The following is a 25,991-nucleotide window of genomic DNA, read 5'->3' as shown; positions in this document are numbered from 1 at the left end:
ATAAAAGAATAGGAACCCCCGGCAGACAGACAGTACTCTAAACAAAAGTGTTTCTGTACCTTCAAATGCTTGCATTAACTTCCTTCTACGAGACCATCCTTAATTACTAGGTGGTCTGAGCTCCATGCTCAGAATTTTACATTTCCATGGGGATTGTTTATTCAGAAGATATCTCACTGTGTTCCAGAGCTCCCAGTAGCTAAGCTTTCTCTTTTGCTAGGATGCTATCTTCTTGAAGGACATCATGGGCAACTTCAGCAATGGACCAAAAACCTCCAAAACATGAAATTACTCATATCTACTATCTAAAAAGCCCAAGCTTTAAACAACATAATCCTATGTTTAATACATTCACCCAGAGCTGGTTTCACGAGCCTCATGCTAAGTGCAAGTCTGCAAATGGAAAATCCAAGCTATTTCTAGAGCTTCTATCAATAGCTTCTGGATGCCAAAGTAGCAACAGATCAGAAGTACAGTGCAAGCAAATAGCCCACACTCCCTACACTTCTGTGTTCTGCACTCATATGAGATGGAAGAGTGTTACTAACTCTGAAATACCAGTCACAATCACCTTCAGTACTCTTCAGTTCTACAGCTTTTAAGAGTATACTTTATTGTATCTTTCTGCCCCTGTAGTAACTATGCTGCTCATCCACCACACTTTTTCTCTCCAGGAAGGAGAAGAGACTTGCAGGCTACAGATTGTCTTCCTTCAGCAGAAATTTACTTTTATTTTAGAGAAACCAAGGTTAGTACAGTAATAGTGAAAAATAGAAAAACAGTGCTTGTAAAATTTTTTTAGGTGTTAACCTGAAATTGGAATAAACTCCTGAGGAATCTTACAATCCTTTAGAAGATTACTTCATTTAAGGGCAACATTCTTTTCCAATTTCATTCTGGGCCACTACTAAGAATAGATTCTATGTTACTCAAAAGATAAGGGCCAAGATCCTAAAGGCAATTCAAAAACTATATGCTAAGCAGGCACAGAAAATAAAGGGCAAGCCTCATGTTTTCCTAGTAACAGAATTTACCACAAGCATATGCTGCAATATTCTGCATGAACTATTTTTCTAAACACTAAAGGCTCCATGCCCAGGTGTCTCATATTGCTATAATCCAGCCAAAGAGTGATGAAGGCACAAGTACACGAGTCCAGATCCCCATCTGCCAGGACAGGACTGCTTCTGAGCCAAGGCATTACTCGTGGATGCTGCTATGTGGGAGCCTGCAACCACACAGGAATCCAGGAGTACTCCTAAACCAGAGGCTGGACTGTCCACATGTGGGGGCCCCCCTTTAGCCAAAAAAGACTATTTTATCAAGGGAAACTCATCTAAACACTATCTTGTGCTTACTAACACCATCTCTTCTTACTCTGCTTCCAGCAACTCTCATTTTCCCCCCACTGTGGTCTGTTCCTGTCCAAGTTCTGGACTACTCCATAGGCCTTGCAATGCAGAGACCCAACATACTTAACAGGTATTGCTGATAAAGTGTGTGTGGACTGAGTGGTTCAACAATTAGATTCACAGTGCTTTTAAATCTTAATTCTTTTAATTCTTCTATATGACTTGTCAAGTGGAAAAAAAGCTAGGAAAAGGTAAAATTTTCCACTACTAGTCAGATAGGAAGGTTTTCTGTCACTTCAGTGCATTCTTCTGTCCCCACTTCATCTAAACCAGCAGTTCTTATTGTTAACAATGTGAAATATTATGCAGGTAGCCAAGAAAGGAATGAGTGTCTGTTCTGTATCCACCATCAGAAGAATATCAACTCTGGTTTGGCCTGAATAGAGATTTGCTTTCTCTGTTACACAAGTTCTAACCACCGGTTTTCAAAGTTGAATGACTGAACCTTCTTTCACCTGCCAATGTACCTGGAGAGGGTGCAGGAGAAGATGATGCAGGAGGAAAGGTCCTCTCTGACAGCATTGACCGGGTCATCTCTGAGATGTGTTACACAGAGGTAAAGCAGTTCACAGCAGCAAAAACACAGAAAGTACCTTCCCATGTCCTAATGTTATGTATTGCTTGTAGTCACTGCTGAAAATGAACTCCAAGTGATACTAAAGATACTCACTTTCACTAACTTGTTTACCTGGCCTTACTACAGTCCCATCCTCCTAAAGATCCTCCCCTCCTAATAAATATTGTCATTTTAATGTCTGAGGAAAGGGCTACGTTAAGAAAATTAAGGATACATTCTAACACAGTCTACAAGAGATTAGATTCCAAAAGCCTCTAAGCAGAAATATTATAGGAGAGTTTCAACCTCAAAACTACAGCTGGAAAGAGGAAAGGTTAAACTGAGGTTGGCTGTGCATTGTTCAGTTTCAGTTTGCTGCCTGTAACACAGCCTCCCAGGCACAAGTAGCTGCAGTCATATTGGAAACAGCCCTGGCAGCCTCCCTCCCTTTCACTGCAGCTTCCAGCAGGACAGAGGAGATGCCCTTCATTTCTGAACTCAAAGCTTAGAACAGAGAAATGATATTCATGCATTCCACTGTTCTGATACCTCTGCTCATGTCTCAGCCAAGTGACACAGGCACATTGCAGCTTGGATGAAGGCAACAACCCATTCTCTTACCAGCAACTATGCACTGCTACACTGCTCACCTTCCCCAACAGCACATTTCCCTTCCCTCTGGCTGTACGTTGTCTTGGATCAGAGAGGAAAAAAGAGCAATCAAAAGCAAGCAGAAGGGTGACAATAGCAGCAGGTAGCCTGGGCAACACAAAAAGAAAATTAAGGGAAAAAATCCTCACTAATTCCTCCAGACTCCAGAACTACTCTCAACCTCCAGACTAATAGTATAACATCCAGAGACATCCCAGCTCTCTGCCTCCCTGTCATGCCTCAGGTTCACCTTTGGTATTCAGACACTGACAGATTCCAATCTTCCTTCCCTTTCTTGTGAGAGTTCATTAAAAGCCTAATAATCACACTTAAGCTCTACCTGCAATAGGTCACCTTCTCTACAAGTGCCATGCAAGCTTTTTCCCTGCTCACCTAGCAGTCTACAAAACATGTCAGAGCTCACACTGAAAAGTCCCCAAATCCACCACACCAAACTTTGGCCCCTAACCCACATCCCTACACTGCCTTAACCTAAGCAACTACCCTTTTACTGTCACAATTTTAGGCAGGACATTACCCAAGGGACTGTATAATGCTCTTTGCCTTATCTCCAGCATTACTTCAGGAAACGAATTAACCACAAGGTAAAGTTTGCAAGTCATTTCAGAAACATGTAAACTGGATCCTTAAATATTTACAGAAGATGTTACATGGTTTTGCATGAAACTTGACAGCTCTGGAATGCTTATTTGAGGCATCTAGTCGGAGCCTGGGAAAAGAAGAGGAGAAGGGAAAAGACTCAAGTGGGAAGAAGGAAAGAATAGTTAATCCTTCTCCTCTCAAATGAGTTCTACAAAAAAAGCACACATTATGATCGACTTTTCCATGACTGCACACAGAGTTCCTGCATAAATGTCCTGGAAATAATCAGTGTAGTGCTTTTACAAGCATGCTCCTCACGTTTTATGCTTGGAGTCACTTTCCCAGTCCCTCACTCCTCCCCATGCATTAAACTTCAGCCTCCCTGTTAGTCTATTAGCTGCCACTTTGTTTAGGGAACATAGTTCCTCCTTACAGTACAGGACAGCAAACAGAAGTCTAAAGACCAACACAATCCTCCTACCTCCAACATTAATATGTTTCACTGCATTCACCTGGTATGTCAGTTAGCAATCAAATATGAACAGGAGCTAAAGCATGTAAGAGAATTACTAAACATAAAAAGCAGTTTTGGTGACACCTCTATGATGGCAGTTTCTCTAATCAAAGCTGAATAAAATTACTCAAACAGTTCTATATTAAAGAACAAGATCCAGGAGCAGTGTTACCAGATATCTGCAGGAACAGGGGAAAAACTAAAGACTTCTTTAATCTTTTCACAACAAATTTGCATATTTTCAATTTATGCATTGACATTAACGGGATTTTGAACCTTCAGAGCACAAGAAAACACCATGAGGATAACAAAGCACTGGCACAGGCCTCCCAGGGAGGTTGTGGAGTCTTCATCCTTGAAGATATTCAAAAGCCATCTGGACACAGTCCTGGGCAACCAGACCTAGATGGTCCCACTAGAGCAGGGGGTTGGACCAGATCCCTTCAACCCCAGCTACTCTGTGATTTGGTGAACCTCTCATGTTCTCTCTCACATTTTCTGGTTTCTCATTGTTCAGACTGTCAGCAGCATCAACAACTGAGCTGACCACATTTAACAACTGCTTAGTAGTCTGTCAGTTAAGCACAACAGAAGGGTCATGTAGTTATACACCTCAGTGATCTGAATCTGATTATCTTCATTAACAAGTAAGGAAGCAACATAAAGCTGTGCGGCTTGATAGTCTATCCACTGGCCTGAAGCCCAGCAGGTACATCTAGTGAATAACACTGCTTCACAGCTTCTGCATGGGGCAGTGGCTGCTGCAGTGGCTGCAGCCCATCCCCAGGTGTCCATGCAGAAACAAATGAGCTGCACTCCCTTAGCAGCAGAGCTGCTGGGCAGGGGTTACTGCAGCTGGCCCAGCCAGCTCTGGCCTAAGCACAGCCTGTGAGCTAATGTGAATTCCTTGGCTCAAAACAAATACCTGAATTCTTTGGAAACCACAGGAATCCAGCACAGAAATGGTGAATATCCCAGAGGAGCTAGTGTCAATTAGGAAGCCAGGCTACTGAAGGAAGGGTGACACAAGGCTGAGTGGTGTGAGCTCAGGTGGCTCATGGCAGCTAGTGGCAGGTGCTGCAAAGCCCAGCATTCTAAGCCCAGAGCAAACCCTTGTGTCCCACTGGAAAGTTCCCCCAAGCTGCAGCTCCTCAGGCCTTTGGCAAGAATGTTGGGGTTTCAGATCAGTTTTGATTCTTTTTCTCTAATCTATTTTTCAAATTCAGTGTAAAACTGAATGGCAAGTCCCTGATGATCTATGATCCTTCCAGCTATTCAAGCTCAGAAATAGAGCTGTCTAAACATGGTTCAGGAGAAAAAGCAGTCAATCAAGAGGTCTCCCCAAAACAAGGAGCCATTTCACTATGAATTCCCCACACTATGTGTCAAGCCCTCATCATGCCTGCAGGCACCAAGCAAGAAAAGGTCCACCAGGCTCCTTTCTGTCACACAGAAGGAGAGGAAGTTCAACAGGAGAGAGAAGCAGCACAACAGGAAGGTTCAAAACCAGCACAAGCTATTCCTGGCCCTATGCTCTCTTCAGCTGTACTTCAGGCACAAGTCAGGCTTGTTATTCCCCACTTACATGACTGCCCCTCCAAAAACCAGCATAATCCAGCACCAATTCAACAGCTGGCTCTAAGTGAAGCCTTGGGACTCCCACATAACTGGGCTTGGTGACTCACTGTCAAAAGTTTATAATTAGACTGTAGTTTATTGACAATGTACCTCTTATTCAATCTAAGATACAAAAGGTATGTCAATAAATATATTACACTGCCTGTTTTGGAAATCTCAGATAAATAAAACTAGCAAGATTTTTAATGTATGATCAGATGACAGAGTTATACCCTCAGGCAAACCTGGACCAAGCTTGCCATGACCATCTCATTTTCCAAACCTATACCTTCAATGCAAGGGTCCCAGCTACAATCCTCCAGGCTGTGATCACAGACAACCAATCTAGATTATAATTGTCTTTTCCAGTACAAAGTTACTAAATATCTGCCAATTTAACATATGTATGGCAGTACACTGTGTCTACTTTTTTTTAACATGTACTAGCAAAGTGTTCAACGCACTTTTCAATCCAACAGGAGGATCTTAAGTCACCCAGTGCTGCTTTATGTCTTATGCACAGCTTCAGCCTTGTTTCAAGCCTCAAGTAAGAAAAGAAAATCCCTGCCCCACTCTACCCCCTCCAAAGAGATCACTGAATATCTCCAAATTAATCTATTAGCAGCATTCCTGCTAAAGGTCCACCAGGCACAAAACATGCAAAGAGTTTTGACAGAGTTTGAAGAAGGCATGACTAGAAAAGTTGTATTGTAACAAAAGATAAAGCCACGGCATGTTCACTGATACCACTCTTAAAAACTCTCCGGAAGTCTCATAGTTGACTCTGCTCACTTGAGGCTCTATCCCTTTATACAGCTTATTCCACATGAGTGGGGTGGAAATAGCTAGAAAAAGAACCTACTCAACATCAGTGCTTCCTACATTCTACTCAGTATTCTTTCAGAGGATAAACAGAAAAAAAACCTAAACAAAAAACCCCAAAAAAAAAAAAAACCAAACAAAACCCCTCTAACACAAACATTTTGAGGTCATTATCATCCTGAAAAACTGCATTAAAAAATTAATAAAAAAGAGAGAGAGAACTTTGTCATAGGCAAACCAAGTAGCTATTTAGTACTTCCAGCACAACAGCTGAAGGCTTTGTTACACACATCTGGGTACATACCCTTCCTACCTCCTTTAGATGAAAACTGGAAAATGAAATAGAAGATACAAAAATGTTGGATCCACAATCTCTTACTTCTCAGCTCTGAAGCCTCAAATTCCACTCTAGATCATGTCATGACAAATCTAGCTGTGCCAGAAGAAACAAGGCCTAAGGAACTATCTCGTCAAACATCACAAATGTTTGGTATACCAAGTCTGTTCCTTGTACAGATCATTACATCTTATGGGTTCCTCATAGCACTCCTTTTCTGGTAGAGGCCACCAAGTTTAACAAAGCAGTCAGGCTCCTCTTGGAATATGCAAAGCATAACACTAGAGAGGAACATGACCTTTCAGACAGACTAAGAAAATGGAAACAAATAATTAAAACACCAAGCTAGGTCATCCTTACTACACTTCACAGACTATCTGCCTTCAGAAAGCAAATTCAAAACATGGAAGTCACCAGAGTACACCACAAGCACTAGCTGAGGCTCCAAAACCAGATTGCTTTGTTCTGCCAGCATTTTTCACCTTGGATTGCTTCTATACCACCTTTGATTCCAGGCCCTGACATTACCTCCCAGTTCTCTGCTAGAAATTGTTTCTATCCTTAAGCAGCATGGGCTTTTTTTTTATTCCTTAAGCAAAGTAATAAAAGCAGCTTCTACTCCCCAAGGTTAAAACATTTCTCTCCCCCTAGAGCTAAATTTTTGTCCCAGCTTTAAACCAAAGCATTACGTTATGTGAGGCAATACAATGGTGTCTCCCAGCATGTAACTCCCACTAAAATGAATGGCAAAACAGCTAAATAGGAAGCCATAACTCAGTAACTCCAGGTTCTTTACCTCCCACCAACTGAATCTGCAAACGCACAGTATGGAGAAAACACGAATCGCTCCAACTGAAGTGCACTAGTGCCATCTGGAGGCCACCCAGAACAGCCCACCTAAAGTTTTACCAGCCTCTGCTCACCTTCAGCCTTGTCCCCCAAGGAGAGCTTGCCAGCACTTGCAGCATGAACACACCAGCTGAACAACCACAGTAGATGGGCAAAGCTTAAGGATAATTAGAGGTACTGTCTGCAATAAACGTACAGCTCTCATGTGAAAGCATTCAACTACAAGTGTTTAGTTTAGCAGAACCAGAGCTACTCCCCATAGCTCAGAAATCGCTCTTGAAACTCCTTTGTTACAAGATCTGCAGAACCACCTTTAAGATATTAATGATGGTGCAAATCCTATTTTTGAAGGCCTGCTACGTACTGCCCATTCTGAGAACATGCTGGAATTATACACCATATTGTTTCCCTCTTCACTTTCCAAAAACATGCAGTTACTAGCAGCTAGCAATTAAGCTGCCAGTTCCCATGAGAAAAGTCTTGCATGACTGGCATGTTTAAGGCTCCCTTTTCCAAGTGAAAACAGTTGTTAAGCTTTCCACTTATAAAGATGAGCCTCTCCTTTCTGCCCCCTTTTAGGGAAAAAATGCATTCACATTATCTTTGCAGGCAGAGGCACATCACAACACACCTGAAGGGCGTTCATCAATTTAATGAATACTTCTTGTGGGATCATTATTTCTGTATTCTTTGGGATTCACTATGCTCTTGAGACAAAGAATTTGGATTCAGTATCTACCCAAGTCAGAGCTATGTCAGGTCTGAACCCTAGAGATATTCTGGATAAATCAAAGGTGCTTGTAAGAAAGATACAGCATTACTTAAAACTGTTGCTGAAACAGTTGTGTGGTGCTCTTTTCTCAAACATCAGTACAGCTAAAATTCTGATCCATAGAGAATTCAGAGGGGTGATTGCTTTGAATCCAGTTACTACAGACAAATACTTTGCTAAATATTAGTTACTACAGACAACTATTAGTTACTACAGACAAATATTTTGCTAAACTTCTGGGACGAAGAAAAACAGGTATTTTTGGCAGACGAGTATTGATTCTAGGTGTCTTTCATGACTTACATGCAAAGGAAAATTGTTATCTTGCAGAGTAAAAACAGTAAACTAGTCTAAAACCACTACGTAGATACTGCAGAAAACATAAATGCTAATCAAAAATTTGGAAGAGTCATTGAAATGAATGAGTCACTGAGCGCATTCATTCAAAGCAGGTCTGCAACTGCTTTTTTTTTCTTTAAGACCAATTTGAGAAAGCTTACATTCCCTTCCTCTCAGAGGATGGATAAGAGGCTCTACAGTATCAACAATCCCAAGTTTCAAGAAGTACTCAGCCTTGAGAATGAACATGCCAGTGACAATCTGTTTGGCCATTTAACCCTTGAGAGTTGAAAACTTGCTTTATTAATTATATATAACACCAGTAAAATCCCTCACTCAAGATCCTATAATCTATATGAAGAAATCTGATGGGACACAGCACAATGAAGTATCATCTATTTCAACTCTGCAGAATTCCTTAACTGGCACTTTCCTCATTTTACTATTGTTTCAGGAGAAGAGAGGCAAGCCAAGAAATGTCTCAATCACTAAATGCAGGTACACAAAAAGTCAAAGACTTCTCCCATACCTGGCCAATCCTTCCTCGTAGAGATAGACAACAAGGGGATCATAGGATGTAACCAGAACATAGAGACGCACATCAAACTTGAAATCTGAAATAGAGTTGTCAAGAGTCAGTGACTGCAAATATCTTTCAGACATCATAACTAGTTGAGGAATTTCAACAGACTCTGGGAGCAATAAACCATTATCTGCTGCTGACATAGGTGCCTGAATATGTCCCAATTGTAAAGCTTCCAGGTTTTAATGAATCTCTAGTTACATTTGTCTGATGCTAGACCACTCAATTATTCAACTAAACTCCTCCAAAGGTTGCAGAGATCCTCAGATGCAGGATTAGGAGAAGGGAGAAAAGCAATTCCTAAGCACACTCACCATCTATGAGTAAGGGATTGCTGATGTAACGAGACACCAAGATGTTGTCTTCCACTACAATTTGGTTTGGCTGCAAAAGAACAGAGTATTTAAGAGTGAAAAAACAGCAGATATAAGGAATAAGAAGAAATTAGGTCAAATCCACCATTTTTTCCTACCTTTCCCTCCTAAAGGAGGTTGGTACAGCCACCCTGTACCAATAACTACGTCTGAGGAAGGAAGAAATAAAACCAAAATGAAAAAACATAACTGTCACAGCATACGCCACAGTTGAGACAGCCATCATACACAGAGTATCACCATACAATATCAGAAGGCTTCAACCCATGCAGAGTAACACCACAACACATCAGAAGGCTCCAGGCATCTGCTCTTCTTGTTCTTTGGCCCAACTTCTTATACCCGTGATGTTGATGCATTGCACCTGTGTGCCTCTGTTCCCTTTGGTGGTTGGTCAGCGCCCCTGGGCACTCCATGGCTCATTGCTGTCAGTGCTGCTCACAGCTGTGCCCACTGGGGATGAGGCTCAGCCACAGCCCCACTCCCAATTACCACAAACTGTACCTACACAGAACTGTCAGTCACAACATATTTAAGGTATTTAGATCCTAAAGAGAATGGTTACATTGCCAAAAAAACTGCTCATTGAATTTTCCAGTAAAATACTCAGTGTAGCATACTGATTTAACAGCCACATGGCAATGATGTAAAATAGGCAGAGAAAAAAAACCCCACATCTAAGGAGAAATTGGTTAAACCATTGAGAAGCAGAGGAACAAACACGTGGAGAAGAGGTTTAGAAGACCCAGAATGGAGTATGCAACTACAGATGGTGAAGAAGCCACAAGTGAGGAAAATTACTCAACTTGTGATCTTTATAACTACATCCTGGGCTGGTATCCAACCTTTTTGCCCACCTTCTACTGAGTCTCAGTTCACAGCAGGAGCTCCTGTACCCAAAAGAAGCTACATTTGTAGGTAAGAACAGAAAGCTCAAACTATGACAAATACATGTCACAAAGTTACGGGATCTGTTGGAAAAGCTTTTACTTTTTGCTTTATGCAAGGCTCTCTTGTAACCAGTTTCTTGCACAACACCTTCTTGCCTTCAGTTTGCAAAAGGGGCAAGAGAATCACAAGATTCTGCCTTTATTCAATTTTGTATCTATTCAGCCACAACACCAGCACAATGAGCAGAAAACCTAAGCATAAAAAATGTTTATATAGAACGTGAGAGAACAAGCTCAACTTCCCTCAGAATATCACACAAAAGCAACACACTGTTATATATGGATCAGGGAAATGCAAAGGTTTGTTATTTGTTTGGAGGGGTTATTATTGTTTAAAAAACTTTTGTGATGAGATTCTAAAAGACACTCTTTTAATGGCATTACACTGAAGGAAAAAGGCCTGTGGGCCAAACTAGCTGCAGTGTTTCTCAAACAGAAATACACAAAGGGATATTGGTCCCAGAAGGGTATTTTCCCCAGGTCATGGCCAACTGCCATGTGAGCCTGAGCTCATTCCTCCCTTTCAAGCAAAGAAAAAACTGAGTGTAGTTCTGGAAATACTTACCTCATACACTTGGCAAATTGCTCCCTTATTTTATGGGAAATGATCCAAGTAGAGAACAGATGAGGCAGCATGACCCCTTCAGTGCAGGGAAGGCTAAAGGGGCTTGAATGAGTGAAAACAAAATGACTCAACAGCCATTTTGCTGTTGAGCATATTTATTGGAATCCCCTCATGTGTTTGGCTCCAGTTCAGATGTATTTGTTATCTATGACAACCTAACTCTCTGCAAAGCTCACAAACAGCAAAAGGCACCACAACCTGCACATTGATTTCAAAGGACTATCTCCATTACACCTCAGGAAGGACACACTGGCTTTTAGATAACATAGCTTTAAGATTGATATACTCACTACTCTATCAAGGTTCATTTAAACTGGTCCTTTTCATGGGCCAGTGAGAGACAAGGGGTCTGTTTGAGAACTGTTTAGGTCACACAGGGAAACAACTAAGGAGAGTTCTGGAAATCTCCACAAGGTCAGCCTACTGTCAGCCACAAAGAGAGCATGAAGCAGCACAGCTTCCCAAACTGTCTCAGGGAGTATAAACTTGCTCCTAATAAGCTAAGACTTGCAGGTAGATTGCAAAATGAGCACAGCATACAAAGAGAAAGACTGCTTTTGGTTACACAGCACAGGCCCAGGCAGGCCTTCCAAGCTGCTCAGGGCTGTTGAATTGCTCACCAATATATGGCTGAAATTGAGACTAAGGCCAGTGTCCAGTTAGATGCCTCCATGCCTCTTGCCTGGAAGCCAACATAGTTCTGAAGGCACTGTTACTGAAGAGCAGCCCTTTCTGTGAACACTTACATTATTTATCAGGTAGACACCCCGACCTCTGGAAGAAGCCACAGGCTTCACTATCCACGGGCCTCTGTCCTTAGAATAGGTATCTGGTTAAAAGAAAACAGCACAAGTCTGCAACATTTTCCATTCTGCTTATTAACAGGGGAGCAAGAATCAACAATGCTGCCTATAGTAAACACTTTAGAGAACCCCACAGGGAGATCAAAGTCTGCTTTTCGAATATGCTATTTCACCCCTGTGGAATCATTGCAATTATTACAGCCCCTCCCTGAAGCCCCCCATGGTGCTCTGATAGATTCATTCTTCTGCCCTATGCCTCCTTTTGGCACTTCTCACTTCAGTACCCCCAGGCACTAGGCAGTGATATTGTGAAGCTGATTATCGACAACACTGTGCACCTAACTCCTCCATTTTGGAATGTTAAACCCCACATCAGCTTTTGCAAACTTACATAGGCATGGAGTAAACAGAACAGCAGAAATGACAAAGAAATCACGTGGACCTTTTCTACTGTCTTCCCAGCTTCCTCTAATTTTGTTACCTTAACCACTGACATGATCAAAAGGCTAAGATATTAAAAATAATTCTCCTCCCCCCACATCCCCTTATTTTATTTTACATTGGGGCATCATCATCCATTCACTTACTGCAGAACTCCTGGTACTCTGTTGGGAGGATAAAGGTCTGAGGTAAGATATGGAATGCCTTGAACCCATGGGTGAGCTGCATTCGGCAGACATTCTTGTACAGTCTGTCCTTCCGTGTCAGTTCATACGACCTGGAGTCCCAAAACAAGAGACTGTATCTATTTATTCCCCAACATTACAGCAACCCTTTGTCCTAGTTACTGAAGTATCTGTAGCTTTGTTAGATGTCTAAGCCCTAACTGACTCTCAAGCTTTACTGCCTCTACCTTATAGCTGTATTAATATCCTCTGTGGCACTTCTTGCAATTCCCAAGACAGACTGAAGCACAACAACCTGTTATAATGGTGGTTATAAACTAACTGGTTATAACAGTGGTATATAAAGTTCAGCAGGGGACATAGGACCATCCCTCTAACTAAAAACTGAAGCCACAAATAATTTATCATCAAATAAAGAAAATAGAATTAAAAGTCCAATATTTGGGATACAAACAACATTTTAATAGATATACTACTATTCCCTAAAAACCCCCAAGACCATTAAGAATGAGACAGCAGTGGCACTGGCCCAATCTGTTGGGATTTTACAGTACCACATATATTCTATTTTTTGGGGAGTATCTATGTTCAGATTTTTGCAAATCACCACAATGATTTTCAACAAAACATGGTATCAAGGCCTTACCTAGGGAAATGGTTGACTTTCTGGACATCTGTAAGGGAACGCAGCAAGCAAGGCTTCAAGTGTGATCCTGTCCACATGAGATTATAATCATTGCTATTAGGGTGAACCTAAAAAGCAGCATAAAAAAACACCACAAACAAAAACATTGAACATGAAAAGCAATGCCACCTTGTCCCTAGATCTACAAGGCCAAAGCAAGTCTAGTCAAAGACAGTTTCCTCTACTATCTCCAATATAGGGGCAACTCCAGCCAAACTGCTACCCTAAGGTATTCCCAGGCTGGGAAACAACCATGTCAGATTTTTTTTAAAAAGTTGTGAGACTGTTATTTTCATAGATGGTTTAAACACAGCAGCTTTAATCTCTTCAGGAAACTTGTCAGATCAATTCCTTGAGTTGCTGTTATTCTGAAAAAAAAAAAATTTAAAAAAATCAACCCTACACATCTCTCAAATTGTCATTAGCTGCATACAGGACACTCTTTAGAGTAAAACAGGCACTAGAAGAGAAGTGTGAAATACTACATCAATACTCCTGAAAGCTTGTAAAGGCTGAGAAATTAAATCCTTCAGATTTTCCCAAGGGTGTGATGCTTTAAAAGCATCACATGACCAAACTTCAGCATTTCTTTTCTCCTGTTTTTGAAGGCTTAAGTCTAATGGGTTCTCCTTTGAGGGAGCAAAATGACCTATTTTCAGTCTGACTAGCAGAATACATTAAAAGACAAAACAAAAAACCTCAAGGAAGGCCACTTCCACAGCAACTTCCTGGTTCTAACCCTGCAGAATTAAAAAAAAAAAAAAAAAACACCACACACACACAAAAAATCCAAAAACATTACCATCACCTCCTAGCCCAGCACAAAATCAGAGAGAAGTTTGTTGCACTCACCTCGTGGAATCCATGGGCAGTCAGAATGCTCCGAACCAGCCGGCTGTCTGTCCGCACAATCTTATAGGACATGTGGAAGCGCTCTGTGAGGAGGCAAAGAGACACAGGATTAGAGTCTGCACCTGGGAGAATAAACCAAAGACATGCTACCAAAGAAAAGGACTCAGACAGTGCAGCTGCACTTAATTCACAGAGAGCAGCAGCACCTAACAGGCAAAGGGAGATAGGAAATGCCAACATCAGCACCACTGAACTGACATCAGTCCTTAGCTATAATATAGTAGCATCACAGAACCCCATCATATAAAATAAAGCACAGGACAGCCTAAAAAATACCCAGACTTTTTTAAATGTTCCATTATATAGACTGTTTTATAACACTCCAAACATTATTCCAGACTTCCTCTCTAGTCAATATTGGTATTTCTATCTAAAAGTAATTATGTCTCATGCCCCTCATTGATATGGCTTGCTTATGTGATCACTTCTTAGATCATGAAAACCCAAAATAAAGCACTGAATTTTTGTTTACATCTCATTCACCTGTACCAATCTTCCAACAAATAACTGCAAATACAGTAAGAAATGAAGTAAAAAGTACAAGGAAATAAACACTCACTATGGAAGTAGAAGGTCATAAAAACAAAAACAATAAGCAGCCCCAAAGGTATAAGATAAACCAAAAGCAAGTAGGAAGACTAGAGGTCAGTGGTAATATAAAAGGATGTGGCAATCCAAAAAAAGAGTTCAAAGACAGTAGATAAAGAAATTGCAGCACTAGAATACAGAACTGCCTAGAAAAGGCAGTTTACAAATGTATTCAAACTGAGAATAAAAAGGTGAAGATTAAATTAAACTTACGGAAATATGTTCTATCAACAAAAGTAAATCAAAAAAGCAAGAAGTATCATAATCAGGAACAAGACAAAGCTGGAGGAAATTTAACATGTTGCACTATTCAGCAGTAAACTTGTTAAACTATGTGAGAAAAAGCAGAAGAGACACCACGCTGCAGTAAAAATGTAAGTTACAATTACCATCAGCTTCTGGCATCATCCAAGTATGTTTGTAACTCACATGAAAAGGATCAGGAGTTTCCACATATAAAACACCTTCTCCACCCCTTACCCCAATGAGCCAGAAGCATTTTTGCTTGGATAGGATATTAGAAACGAAAGCACCAATTACCTAAGAAAGGAAAAGCAAGAGAAGAAAGAAGTGTCAGCACCTTCACAAAAGGGAGCTGAGTACATTTTAGCTTTTCTCCAACTCAGCACATCCAGAACAAGCTCCCAGCTGTACACACCCACAAGTATTAACTTTTCAAATCCAAAGTGACTGTTTATAACAACCCAGCCTCTTCAGAGGCTCTCCCTTACTTGACACTAGACAGATTTGGTCTGCAGGAACCATTTGTTTATGGCCTTCTAGGGGTTGTGAGGCTGTAGACTCAGATTTGTTATTACAGCTTATTATTGTTCAACTGTGGGGCTGGCTGCTTTTCCCAGTGAAATGCTGCATTTCCCAGTAAAAGGCTCTCAAAACTCACAGCAATGATTGATTTTAAGGTCTTAGCTATGGTGAATTTGCATTCTGGTTTTAAGTTCTAGCATGCCCTCCGAGTTCAATTTGCAAGCAGACAGTTCCATCTCAAAACGCATCAGGACCCAGTGGAGGGACAGACACTATCACAGTCCAAAGACATTATAAGCATTCACCAACAGATTAAGCACTTCTGAATGTCTCAGTGGTCAGAGACTAGAGAGGATTCCAATTTCCTACTATGTCCTCTTCCCACCACAAAGTGAAGGGACCATCAGGTTAGAGACTTTTACCTCATGCCTTCAAGCCTTTCAAAAGCTGGCACGTAGTAGCACCCACCTCCAATTAGACGGAGGTAGCTGTCCTTGGCCAGAATGGCTTCAGCATGAAACACCAAGACAGGGACCCGCCTGCAGCCACCACCTGTCCACTTGATACATGGATGACCTCTGCAATGACAAGACAGTCAGTATAAACAACTGCTGAGCTTCATACATGCAGCAGTTAGTTACAACAACAACACAGCAATTCTCCATACTTACCCACCTAGCCTCTGGATGGGACACAAGCAAACATGCTGGGGAAAACAGTGGAAGATTGGTGAGGAGAACCATAACCATGCCTGAGTGACTTACAGCTTGGGTGTAGAATAATACAGGTGACATACTAACTGTTGTCTTTGTGTGTTTCACAAGCAGAAACTCTGAAGTCAGATAGCACAGCACTGCAACAGACTTCAAGGCACTCTATCAAACATGCTTGAGACTCCTGCCCTACGGTGGGCAGGGTCAAAGCACAGTGGTAAAATACACCTGCAAGAATCCCTGAAAAATGAGCATCAGCTTCAGTGATTCTCTAGCAAGGACCAAGCTCCACAGTGACTGCCTCTGCTTGCTGCTTTGGGGATCCCTCAGTGAGCAAGGTAATGAAAAGAAATTTACTCTTTGCATTTCAGATGCAGTCTTGTGGCTGTCCCTAAGCCATGCCTGTGCTGACTCAACACACACACATGCTAGGCATCTGTGGTGGTTCCAGGCTGCACCCTGGCTAGGTGCCAGGCACCCACCAAAGCTGCTCCATCATTTCCTTCCACAGCTAGATAGGTCAGAAAAAAATTTATCAAAAGACTCATGAGTCACAGGCAGGGAGGGATCACTCACCAATTACAGTCACAGGAAAAACAGACTCAACTTGTGGAAAGTAACTGAACTTATTACCAATCAAAATCAGAGCAGGATAATAAGAAGTAGATCAAATCTTAAAAAGCACCTTCCCCCCACCCCTCCCTCCTTCCCAAGCTAAAGTTTATTCCTGAATCTCTACCTCCTTCCCCTCAGCAGTGCAGGGAAATGTGGAATGGTGTTACAGCCAGTTCATCACATGTTGTTTCTGCCACTGCTTCTTCCTCAGGGAGAGCCCATTCCCTGCTCCAGTATGGGTCCCTCCCACAGCAGACAGTCCCTCACAAACTTCTCCAGTGTGAATCCTGTCCACAGGCTACACTTCTTCATGAACTGCTCCAGCATGGGTTCCCTCACAGGGCTACAAGTCCTGTCAGCAAATCTGCTCCAGGGTAGGCTCCTCTCTCCATGGGTCTGGAGGTCCCTCCCAGGAGCCTGTTCCAGTGCAGGCTTTCCATGAGATCCCAACCTTCTTTTGAGCATGCCCCTGCTCCAGTGCGGTGCTCCTCCACGAGCTGTAGGTAGATTTCTGCACCCCCACAGCCATTCATGGACTGCAGGGGCACAACCACCTCACCATGGCCTTCACCACAGACTGCAGGGAATCCCATCTCTGGCACCTGGAGCACCTCCTTGGCCTTAGGGCTGCAGAGCTCCTCCAGTCACATATTCTCAGTCCTCTTTTCTCTGGACCAGTGGCAGGTCCATATTGGAGCACAGGCTCTGTCAGACACAGAGGAAGCTTCTAGCAACTTCTCACAGAACCTACCACCAGAGCCCTCCCATTACCAAAACCTGGCTACACAAAGGCAAGACAGCATCCTTGGTACTCAGCTATAAAGGGAATTTCCCAGATCACTCTTTTAGAATTGGTCTTGCCAGTCTGAGTTCTGTTTAATCTTGTTTAGTTCTGTATTTATTTTAGTGGGTACAATTTAGGAGAGGCCTCATGAGCTTTCACAGCTACAGTTCTCTGAATTTATAGCCTGAAAACAAGATCTATAATTCATCATAAACCACAATTGCTGGTATCCACACAACCAGACCTTGCAATGCAGGTTCCAGCCTCCAATTTTAGAACTGCAGATCAGTGCAGTCAGCCTGGCTGTAATATTGGAGTTTGAAGTACACAAAAAACGCAATAATACAGAGTTTGAGAGACTAAAACAGACCTGGCTTAACACAATGGATAAAGCTGTGTATTCTTCCCTTTTAATTCCTGTCAGATACAGTGGAATGCAAGACCAGAATTCAATGCCCCCCAGTGCACCACTTAAGCTACAGGCTCTGTGATGCAGTGATCAGTTCTGTACCAAACAACAAGAGTGTACTGGAAAATATCATCTCCTCAGAGGAATTAAGGACATACCAAAAAAAAACCCCATCAAGACCTGTTATATCAAATTCTAGGATCACACAAAGAAAAACTGTCAATCTCCCTAGGCAAATAAAACTCAGGCTGTTTATGAACACTGCATAGGGAAATTAAAAACATTAAAAAGTTAACTTTTTTTAAAACATGAGAAAACAGAGACTGAGGGGTTGGAGAGACGTCTCTACACTAACAAGAAGAAATACAAAGACTGACAGTCATATACAAAAGCATTTGTCTATAGAATATGAAAGATCATTGTCTGCCAAAGGTTTGAAGAAGCTACACAAGACAAAACACCAACACTCCGAACAAAGGAACAGAGACAGAAGGGCAACTTTCTGATGCTAGGACCAGGGTTCTTAAGAGTAGCCTTGGTCTTTTTAACGAAGCCACTACCATTATCAACCAGACAAATTAACTTCACAGCACTCCTACCTGCTTCTGCTACCTCTACAAAATATTTTTTTTTTTAAATCTACAACTGGGGTGTAATTAGCCATTCCGACTGGGAGGGACCCAAGAAGCTTCCAGAATTCATACTACAGGCCAGAGCCTTATGTAAGTGGAAAATGAGCTGAGGCAACAAGACAGGAGTTTATACTAAGCCTGTCCTGAGGATTTGCAGCAAGGCTCAATCCTCCAGGTGACAGTCATTCATTCCTAGCATGACCTCTGGTCACTTGATGCAGACACACTGATTCCAGGTGAAGCTAGTTCTGGACCTTTCCAGCCACGAGAAACTGGCAAACCCAAGCCAACCACTTGCTATGAAGCAACAATCCTCTAAATGTCTTGAGTCACTGTAGTCTGCAGCTGAGCACTCAGTCACATTGTGCATCCAAAAAAACCCTAACAGGACACAGTGAAGTAGGTCCAGGAGAAACTAAAGTGATTCTGCTATGGGAAAGAATAAGGGAGCAATTCCTTCACAAGCAAAGCTAAAAAAGTTACTAAGCAAAGATGGAGCAAACATTATGACTTGTTACTAAGAAGAAATAAGAAGAAGTAAGAAATATGAAGTCTAGGAGATGAGTTATCACAAGACAGGGTATAAAGCATTGTATATCAATCTACTGTACAGCAGATTTCTAATCTCTGCAGCGGTAAAAACTAAAAGAAAAAAAGCTACAAAAACGACACAAACCTCTGCCCCCTTAAAACCACACATGCCAAAAAAAAAAAAAAAGAAAAAAAAGAAAGAACAGATATCTTCAAAAACATTCCCCTTTTAGGAACATGACAGCATGAAAATATCGACTTCAGAGCAGCCAAAAAAAAGCTGCACATCCAACCCTGATGAATGTGGGGGTCTTTTAGGTTGCAGATGTAGATAGCCTCCCCATAGGTTTAAGGCCCAAACACATCATCTTCTACTTCACAGGTAGGAAGGAAAGGAATGCATCTGTCTTTTCAAACTACTACAGATCCACTAGAAAGCAAGAGACGTAGATACAGTTCAGAGGTTTTTTCCTACTTACTCCAGTGCATCTATAGGATCTTCCTCCTCTGAGGATGAGCCAGTTTCCTCCAGATCTTTAGCCATCCCAACTGGCATTTCCTTTGGGAGTTTTCATACAGCCCAGTCCTAGTTGCAAGAGCAGTTACCTGCAATAAGGATTAAAAGCAGGAATGAAGAGCTGAGCAGGACAGGGAGAGCTATCAGGTAAGTACCACCTCCTGCCAGCACGGATTTCTCACAATACTATCAACCAGTCTGTTTAACATCTGCTATTTGTTAAACATCCCCTCCGAGCCACGCGAGTGCAGCAAGCAGCATCACCTTCCAGCAGCTCATTCCGCACCTGCCCGTGAGAACCACCCGGGCACTTACCGGTAACGCGCGTCCCCGCCCTGCCCTGCCCTGCCTCGCCTCGGGCCGCAGACCCACGCCAGGCCGGCCCAGCCCAACGGGAACCGCCCGCCCAGCCCGGCCCGCCGCCCGGGGACAGCCGGACACCGTAACGCCTCCACCGGCGCAGGAGCGGCCCTCGGCCCGGAGGGGCGGCTGCGGCCCGGCCTACCCCGCACCAGGCTAAGCACGGCGACCTCCGGCGGCCCCAGAGGAAGCAAGAGCGGCGGGGAGCGCCCAAGGCAGCGGGTCCCCGTGCGAGCCGTACCTGCCCCCGCACGCTGGGCCGCGCCGGGCCGGGCGCACAAGGCAGCCCCGGCCCCTCCCGCCGCTTCCCCGTTACTACAACAACCGACGGGCGGCGGCCCCGCCCGGCGCGCAGCCGCCCCCGCCGCCTCACTGCGCAGGCGCGCTCGACCCCGCCCCCTGCCGGCGCTCCCACCTACTCCCGCGAGGTGGGCGGGAACGGGGCGGGCGCGCCTCCCGCGGGGCGAAGGATCCGATTGGCGGGAGGCGGTGTTACGTGCCGTGGCGCGCGCATGGAGCGGCGCGCAACGGCCAATAGGAGCGCTGGGCGGTGGCGCGGGCGGGAACGCCGCTGGTAGCGGGCGGGGACTCGGCCCGGGCCCGGCGGGCGCGCTTGGAGCCGGCCGGGAGGATGAGCCGGTTCCTGAACGTGCTGCGCAGCTGGCTGGTGATGGTGTCGGTCATCGCCGCCGGGAACACCCTGCAGAGCTTCCGCGATCACGGCTTCCTCTCAGAGAAGCTGTACACCGCCAGCCCCGGCCTCGGTAAGGGCCGCGCCGGCCGCCCTGGCGCCTGGAGGCCGCCCTCCAGCCGGGGGCCTTGGACTGTTCTCGGGGTCCCTCCTCTGGGGCTCGGGAGCTGCCCGCTGTCCCGGCGTGCGCCTCCACGGCGGGACGGGGGGTGGCAGGCAGGGCCGTGCGTGGTGTCCATGTGCTCCCTCCTTCTTTACGCAGTGAATGGGCTCCAGGCTCGGACCTTCGGCGTCTGGACCCTCCTGTCATCCGTGATCCGCTGCCTCTGCGCAATCGACATCCGTAACAGGACGTATGTAAAGCAGCACCTAAGAAATCCATTACTTCGCTTGCTAGACACAGCCTGAGCTTAGGGGGCGGCACAGAGGAGGGGGGGAATCAAAAGCTTTTCCTGAACTTTCGATGGCGTTGACAGCATTCTCGTGAAGAAGCTCAAATAGCAGTGTGGGATTTGCGCGGTAGCTGCTGCCCCCTTCTTCCTCTGTGCGGGGACAGGCTGCGCCGTTGAGTTCCGTCCTTAGCTCAGTCAGAAACAGGTAGATCTGAGAACCTCTTCCTTCTCTTACTGTCACCAATTTCTGAGCTCCAGCTTGGAAAGCATTTTCTGAATGCCGTTGCTGCTCTGTTAATTAAGGAATTACCAATGCTGTGGTGTGACTGATGCTCAATACTTTTACTACGACAGCTCAGCTAAAGACTGGGACAGTTTTAGGTGCCCCATTGCAGTGGTCTGAACCAGTTGCTTTCTTTCCTACACTTACCTGGGGCTGACAGCAAGGCCCGAGGGGCAGCCTGATGCTGAGTGGGAGACACACCATTTCTCCCTGTGCTAACAGAAGAGAGGGGTTTCTGAGAGGGATTTCTAAGCAAGATGACTTGAGGTCTGTGCTAGACAAAGCCTTTATTGGAGGTTGCTAAAATGCTTTTGGCAGTGCTTCCCTCAGCCCTGCAGCAGAAGTCACTGTTCACCTGGTGGTATGTGCTTGGATTGCCCAGGGTTATCCGACGTAGGGAGGTGCAGGGACCAAACAATATGTTTTTAGGGGGTGGTGGCAATGCCATTTATCAAGAATCAGTTGTTTCTTTGAGGAATTTTATCTTGCATCTCTTGAACCTGCTCCCTTTTCACCAGCCGTGGCCCATAGAGGGTAGCAGAGCACAGGTGGGAAGACACTGGGTGATGCCGCCTGAAGTCAGCCAAGTCCTGCCACCCTAGTTCTCTGCTCATCCTGTTCTCACCTTCTTTATGTGTGTGCACATACTTCTCATTTCACTGGTGCCCTACTCGTGCTCTTCACCTTCCTTCAGGCCAGATAATGCCTGTGAATTTCAATGCACCATTGAACATGCTGCCCCATTCTCCTCTCAGCTGTTGCCCAGGAAGATTTTGCACCTCACTAGGCAAGGGACAAAGTCCCCTCTGTGCTGCCAGTGAGATCAGATATGGCAGCATGCAGGTTTGTCTTTTTTCCCACTCAGCCATATTCATGCCCATAGTAAGGTACGATAACCTGCTTTTTTCTGCTCTTCAACAGCCTCTATCACATCACACTCTTTACCTTCTTCTTGGCCCTTGCTCACTTCCTTTCTGAGGTCTTCGTATACCACACTGCAGCCCTGACAATTGGAGTCATGGCACCCCTCATGGTAGCAAGTAAGTAGAGCTCTGTATCCTCCCCCTGCATACTCTCCTTGGAGCTATGACAGCCCAGAAAAACTGCACGTGCAGCTATGGGCTGAGGGGAGGGCAGGATGCCTCATCTCTTGTCCAGCATTTTCTACACAATCCATCCTCTATCCCTGTCACAGGTTTCTCTATTTTGGGGATGTTGATTGGACTGCAGTACCTGGAGGTAGAAGAACTATCACAAAACAAGAAGAAAAACTGAAGTTGAGAGCTTTTAGTGGGTCAGTGTCATCTTCTGCCTTCACTGCCAGACTTCCACAAAAGCTCAGCTGAACTTCTCCAGGACACCAGTCCCACTGGTGGGTCGATGTTGGACTCTGTCAATCACTGTCATTACCAAGTTGTTTTTGTCTTGTCCTGGCAACATTTCAACTGACTGATGTCAAAGACCAAGTCCCAGAGGAGTTTGTGTCAAAGCTTATGGGAGGCAGTTGGTGACTGAGTCCCTGGGTAGCAGGCAAAGCCTCTGGCATGCCCAGAGCACTAAGGACTTCTCTCCTAGTGTGCCTGTGGGGACAAGGTGCAGAACTATCCAGGATGTGCTGAACACTTTGGACCAGAAAGAGAGAATGGGTGCTGGCCCAGGCATTGCTGTGTAACTTGCATGTGTGTGTTCCCCAGGGGCCATTTCTAATAAATGAGAAAAAACTGCAGTGGGCTTTGTTTGTCTTTCTGCTACACAGCAGTGGGTAGAAGAACAAAGCCAACAGCACCTTCCACTGTATGCTGCAGAATATATAATCTCTCTTTACAACAAACCTACCTTTCCCTGAGTCCTTTCCCACAGTCCTTGCCTCCAGGTCTGTGTAGCAAGTTATAACTACAGAAGATTGAGAAAACAGGAATAGGTTCCTTAGAACTAGAAAAATAATGCCCAAAACAGTGGGCAGCACACAGAATCCAGAAAAAAACCCAGGAACTCCTAGCTGGGAAGTTAATTCACATGCAGAAGAAAGAGGAAACAAAGGAAAAGAACATAGCAGTAGCACTGGGCAGAAAGATGATTCTTCTGTTCTGCAGAACATTTAATGAGCCACATATAGACTGTTTCCAATGATTTAATATGAATACATCAGGTTTCATTGCACATTTCAGATGTTTATATTTTACATTAAAATTTCCATTGAAAATCATTCTAAACCCCCATTCTCAATCCCAAACTAGCAAAGATAGGACTTCAATCATAGAATATGCTGAATTGGTAGGAATTTATCAGGATCACAGTCCAACTCCTGGGCCTACACAGGACCCCTAAGAATCACACCATGTCCCTGAGAGTGTTGTCTAAGCACTTACTGAACTCAGGCTGTATCAAAATGTAGTGTATAAAAAAATGTTAAAATTTCACCAAAAAAAGTTTTGTCAAAAATAGTTTGTCAGAGAGGAATATTTTTAACCATTCCACCTCAGTACAGCTTTTGTCCCCTGCCTCAAATAATACATAAGTAACAGCATGATTTAAGGCATATTAGGACACTTGATGTCTCCAGCAGGGGTGGGATGCTGGAAAGGATGGAGAAGTGATAAAAGGATCTACAGTTGTGTTTAGAAGAGAAACAGCATACAGATGGGAAGTGTCTGTAAGCCACAAAAGCTGGTAAGTAGGCACCTTCTCCTCTATTATGAAGTGAGAATCTTCCACACTGGAGCAAAGCTGGATTCCATCATACCCCTCTCTGTGGCTGCGAAGAGCAACACAGCCTTGGCTGGTTTTCTCAATATAACACTTCACAAAAGTTTGTATGTAATATTGAAACATGCAAAAAGCACCTTATTGTTAAGGATGAAGACATTGTCCTCAGCCCAGGGAAATAGTGGTTTAAGTCACTTTTGTTGATAATGTAGTGATGAGCTAGATTTAGGCTGCAGAACTAGTCCTTGCCTCAAGCTAGAAGGCATATTGGTATCTCTTAATTACTCCTAATATGTAAGAACATCAGGGCAACCCCAGTGAATTCTGAGTAGAAGTTTATCCAGACTAAAGTGCTTTATCTGGGAAAGCCAAATAATAAAAGAAGAGCTGGCAGCAGCTGGTGCACTGCTTTGCACTTGCTGGTAAGGTACTGAGGCCTCTACTACTACCTGTGCAACACAGAGCACCAAGGGAACCAGGGCAGAGCAACCCCTTTTCCCTAGAGCCAGCTCTTCCAGGGCTGCTCACAGAGTTAAGTGTGATCCAGCTTCTGCCTTCCACCTCACAGCCACATGCAAGGTGCCACCATCATGCTCAGGGTTAGCCTGGTACTGTGGCTTGTCTCTCAGCACATATGCTTTTTCCAAGCATACATGGTGGGACTGGGAAGACACAGCAGATTTTCCCAACTTTTCCTCCCAAACACCAAAACAGCATGATGCAAGGCTAAAAGTGATGAAAGCAAACCCCCCTCTTGTTTTGCTCTTTCACACTTTCCCCAAGCAGTTCACAGGGCTCCTGTCCCAAGGCTGCTCCCCTCCCATGGCATGCATGTGACAGGAGGATGGTGCAGGTGGAAAAGATGGGAGTGAGGGGGGCTGTATCTCCCAGCTTTGCCACCCCTTCACTTCACAGCCGTGATTCCTCAAGGACTATGGGATTAGTGTAGGCTTCTGGCAACACTTTCTGCAAGTCAGAGAAAAACAGTATGGTTAGGATCCTGGCTGGCCAGAGCCTGGGTAGTTCATAGCTCCCTACTACTGCAGAAATCCCCAAAGAAGAATCACCATCCTCAGACAATGCTGCTGGTTCCCTCTTCCTTCTCTTGCCACTTTGACTGCCCAGGCAAGGGGCACTGGGGTAGCAGGGCAGTGCAACATCCAACTGTTTAAGCTACTTGCTGTAGTCCTCAGAGCACTACTGTGGTCTGCTAATTCACTGTGGGGCTGATACCACTGGAGGGATCAGATCCACAGCCAGCTCACCAACAACATTTCACTGTGACACAAGCTCAGCTTCAAGCATGAAGCTGCAGGGCCAGTTCCCTGGGCAATGGAAAGTGCACTCCATGCCATGAGGCAGCACAGTGTCTGTGCAAACACCAGAGAGAACTTGCTGTCTTTACAACCTGAGGAGGCTCAGCACAACCACTAGTTCCCCTGTGTTCTTACTCCAGCCTGTTTGAGGCCTCTTCAACTCCCAGACACATCACTTATCTTGCTCTTCTTCCAAGTCTTTTCATCCCCACCCCCACTGCCCACTGAAGTGCTGGCCCCCTCTGTCCTGCTTCTTCCCTTTCCCCAGCTTGGATTTATGGCTGAGATAATTCCACAGAGCAGTGCCTTCTTCAAAGTTCACTACTCGTATCTTAAAGAGATGTAAGAAATAAGAGGCAAACATACAAAAGATTTTTTTTCTCCATAAATCCTGTAGAAGAACCAACCTAATTTCTTTGAACCTTAAGATGGAGCGAGCTTTTCCCAGAGGAAAATCAAGGAAAATGGAGACTGCTGCCCAATTACCACCCCATCCTCTGTTTCATGAAACAGCCAAACTGTTGTAATTCCAGTTCAGCTTTCCTGGGTGGAGTTTGACAAACAGCTTCTGAGTCTTTCTGGGGTGTGTTAGGATTAAACTTGAGACATTTTTTTCCCCTAGTAGATTTTGGAAAGCATACTTCTCAAGTTCTAATTCT

The 25,991-nt window shown here is 44.3% G+C and overlaps 3 protein-coding genes across 6 annotated transcripts in view; 1 reads left to right on the top strand and 2 right to left on the bottom strand.

Moving 5' to 3' along the window:
* Positions 1-20,279, bottom strand: part of TTLL5 (tubulin tyrosine ligase like 5) — a 124,186-nt gene extending 103,907 nt beyond the window's left edge. The window contains exons 1-9 of the mRNA XM_059474234.1: positions 20,186-20,279; positions 19,547-19,673; positions 15,852-15,961; positions 13,971-14,053; positions 13,080-13,186; positions 12,395-12,525; positions 11,751-11,833; positions 9,370-9,439; positions 9,002-9,086 (exon numbers count right to left, since the gene is read on the bottom strand). Of these exons, the coding sequence (XP_059330217.1) occupies positions 9,002-9,086; positions 9,370-9,439; positions 11,751-11,833; positions 12,395-12,525; positions 13,080-13,186; positions 13,971-14,053; positions 15,852-15,961; positions 19,547-19,623 (746 nt within the window). The 5' untranslated portion in view covers positions 19,624-19,673; positions 20,186-20,279. The remainder of the gene's footprint in view (positions 1-9,001; positions 9,087-9,369; positions 9,440-11,750; positions 11,834-12,394; positions 12,526-13,079; positions 13,187-13,970; positions 14,054-15,851; positions 15,962-19,546; positions 19,674-20,185) is intronic.
* Positions 20,280-20,521: 242 nt separating this feature from the next.
* ERG28 (ergosterol biosynthesis 28 homolog) lies at positions 20,522-23,036 on the top strand. Of its 2 annotated transcripts, XM_059474213.1 has the most exons (4): positions 20,522-20,708; positions 20,898-20,988; positions 22,232-22,350; positions 22,506-23,036. In XM_059474213.1, exons 1-4 carry the CDS (start codon positions 20,576-20,578, stop codon positions 22,583-22,585), a joined length of 423 nt encoding a protein of 140 aa, XP_059330196.1. In that variant the 5' UTR covers positions 20,522-20,575; the 3' UTR covers positions 22,586-23,036. The 2 variants fall into 2 exon arrangements, with proteins under 2 accessions (XP_059330196.1, XP_059330197.1); XM_059474214.1 differs by lacking the exon at positions 22,232-22,350 and having other exon boundaries at positions 20,534-20,708.
* Positions 23,037-23,423: 387 nt separating this feature from the next.
* The window catches only part of FLVCR2 (FLVCR choline and putative heme transporter 2), a 34,418-nt gene continuing 31,850 nt past the window's right edge, over positions 23,424-25,991 (bottom strand). For all 3 annotated transcript variants that reach the window (XM_059474528.1, XM_059474529.1, XM_059474530.1), the window contains one exon: positions 23,424-24,982. In XM_059474528.1, the coding sequence (XP_059330511.1) occupies positions 24,957-24,982 (26 nt within the window). In that variant the 3' untranslated portion in view covers positions 23,424-24,956. The remainder of the gene's footprint in view (positions 24,983-25,991) is intronic.

The sequence above is a fragment of the Ammospiza nelsoni genome, chromosome 6 (genome assembly GCF_027579445.1).
Source record: "Ammospiza nelsoni isolate bAmmNel1 chromosome 6, bAmmNel1.pri, whole genome shotgun sequence".
Classification (NCBI taxonomy): Eukaryota; Metazoa; Chordata; class Aves; order Passeriformes; family Passerellidae; genus Ammospiza; species Ammospiza nelsoni.
The sequence above is the reverse complement of the archived record's forward strand: the minus strand, read 5'-3'. Positions and strand labels throughout refer to the sequence as shown.

What these genes read in the sequence shown, in the direction of transcription:
- ERG28 (XM_059474213.1), top strand. Translation starts at nt 20,576, where the DNA reads ATGAGCCGGTTCCTGAACGTGCTGCGCAGCTGGCTGGTGATGGTGTCG. An exon ending in CACCGCCAGCCCCGGCCTCG is followed by an intron (nt 20,709 to 20,897) that starts GTAAGGGCCGCG and finishes TTCTTTACGCAG; the next exon opens with TGAATGGGCTCCAGGCTCGG. An exon ending in ATCGACATCCGTAACAGGAC is followed by an intron (nt 20,989 to 22,231) that starts GTATGTAAAGCA and finishes GCTCTTCAACAG; the next exon opens with CCTCTATCACATCACACTCT.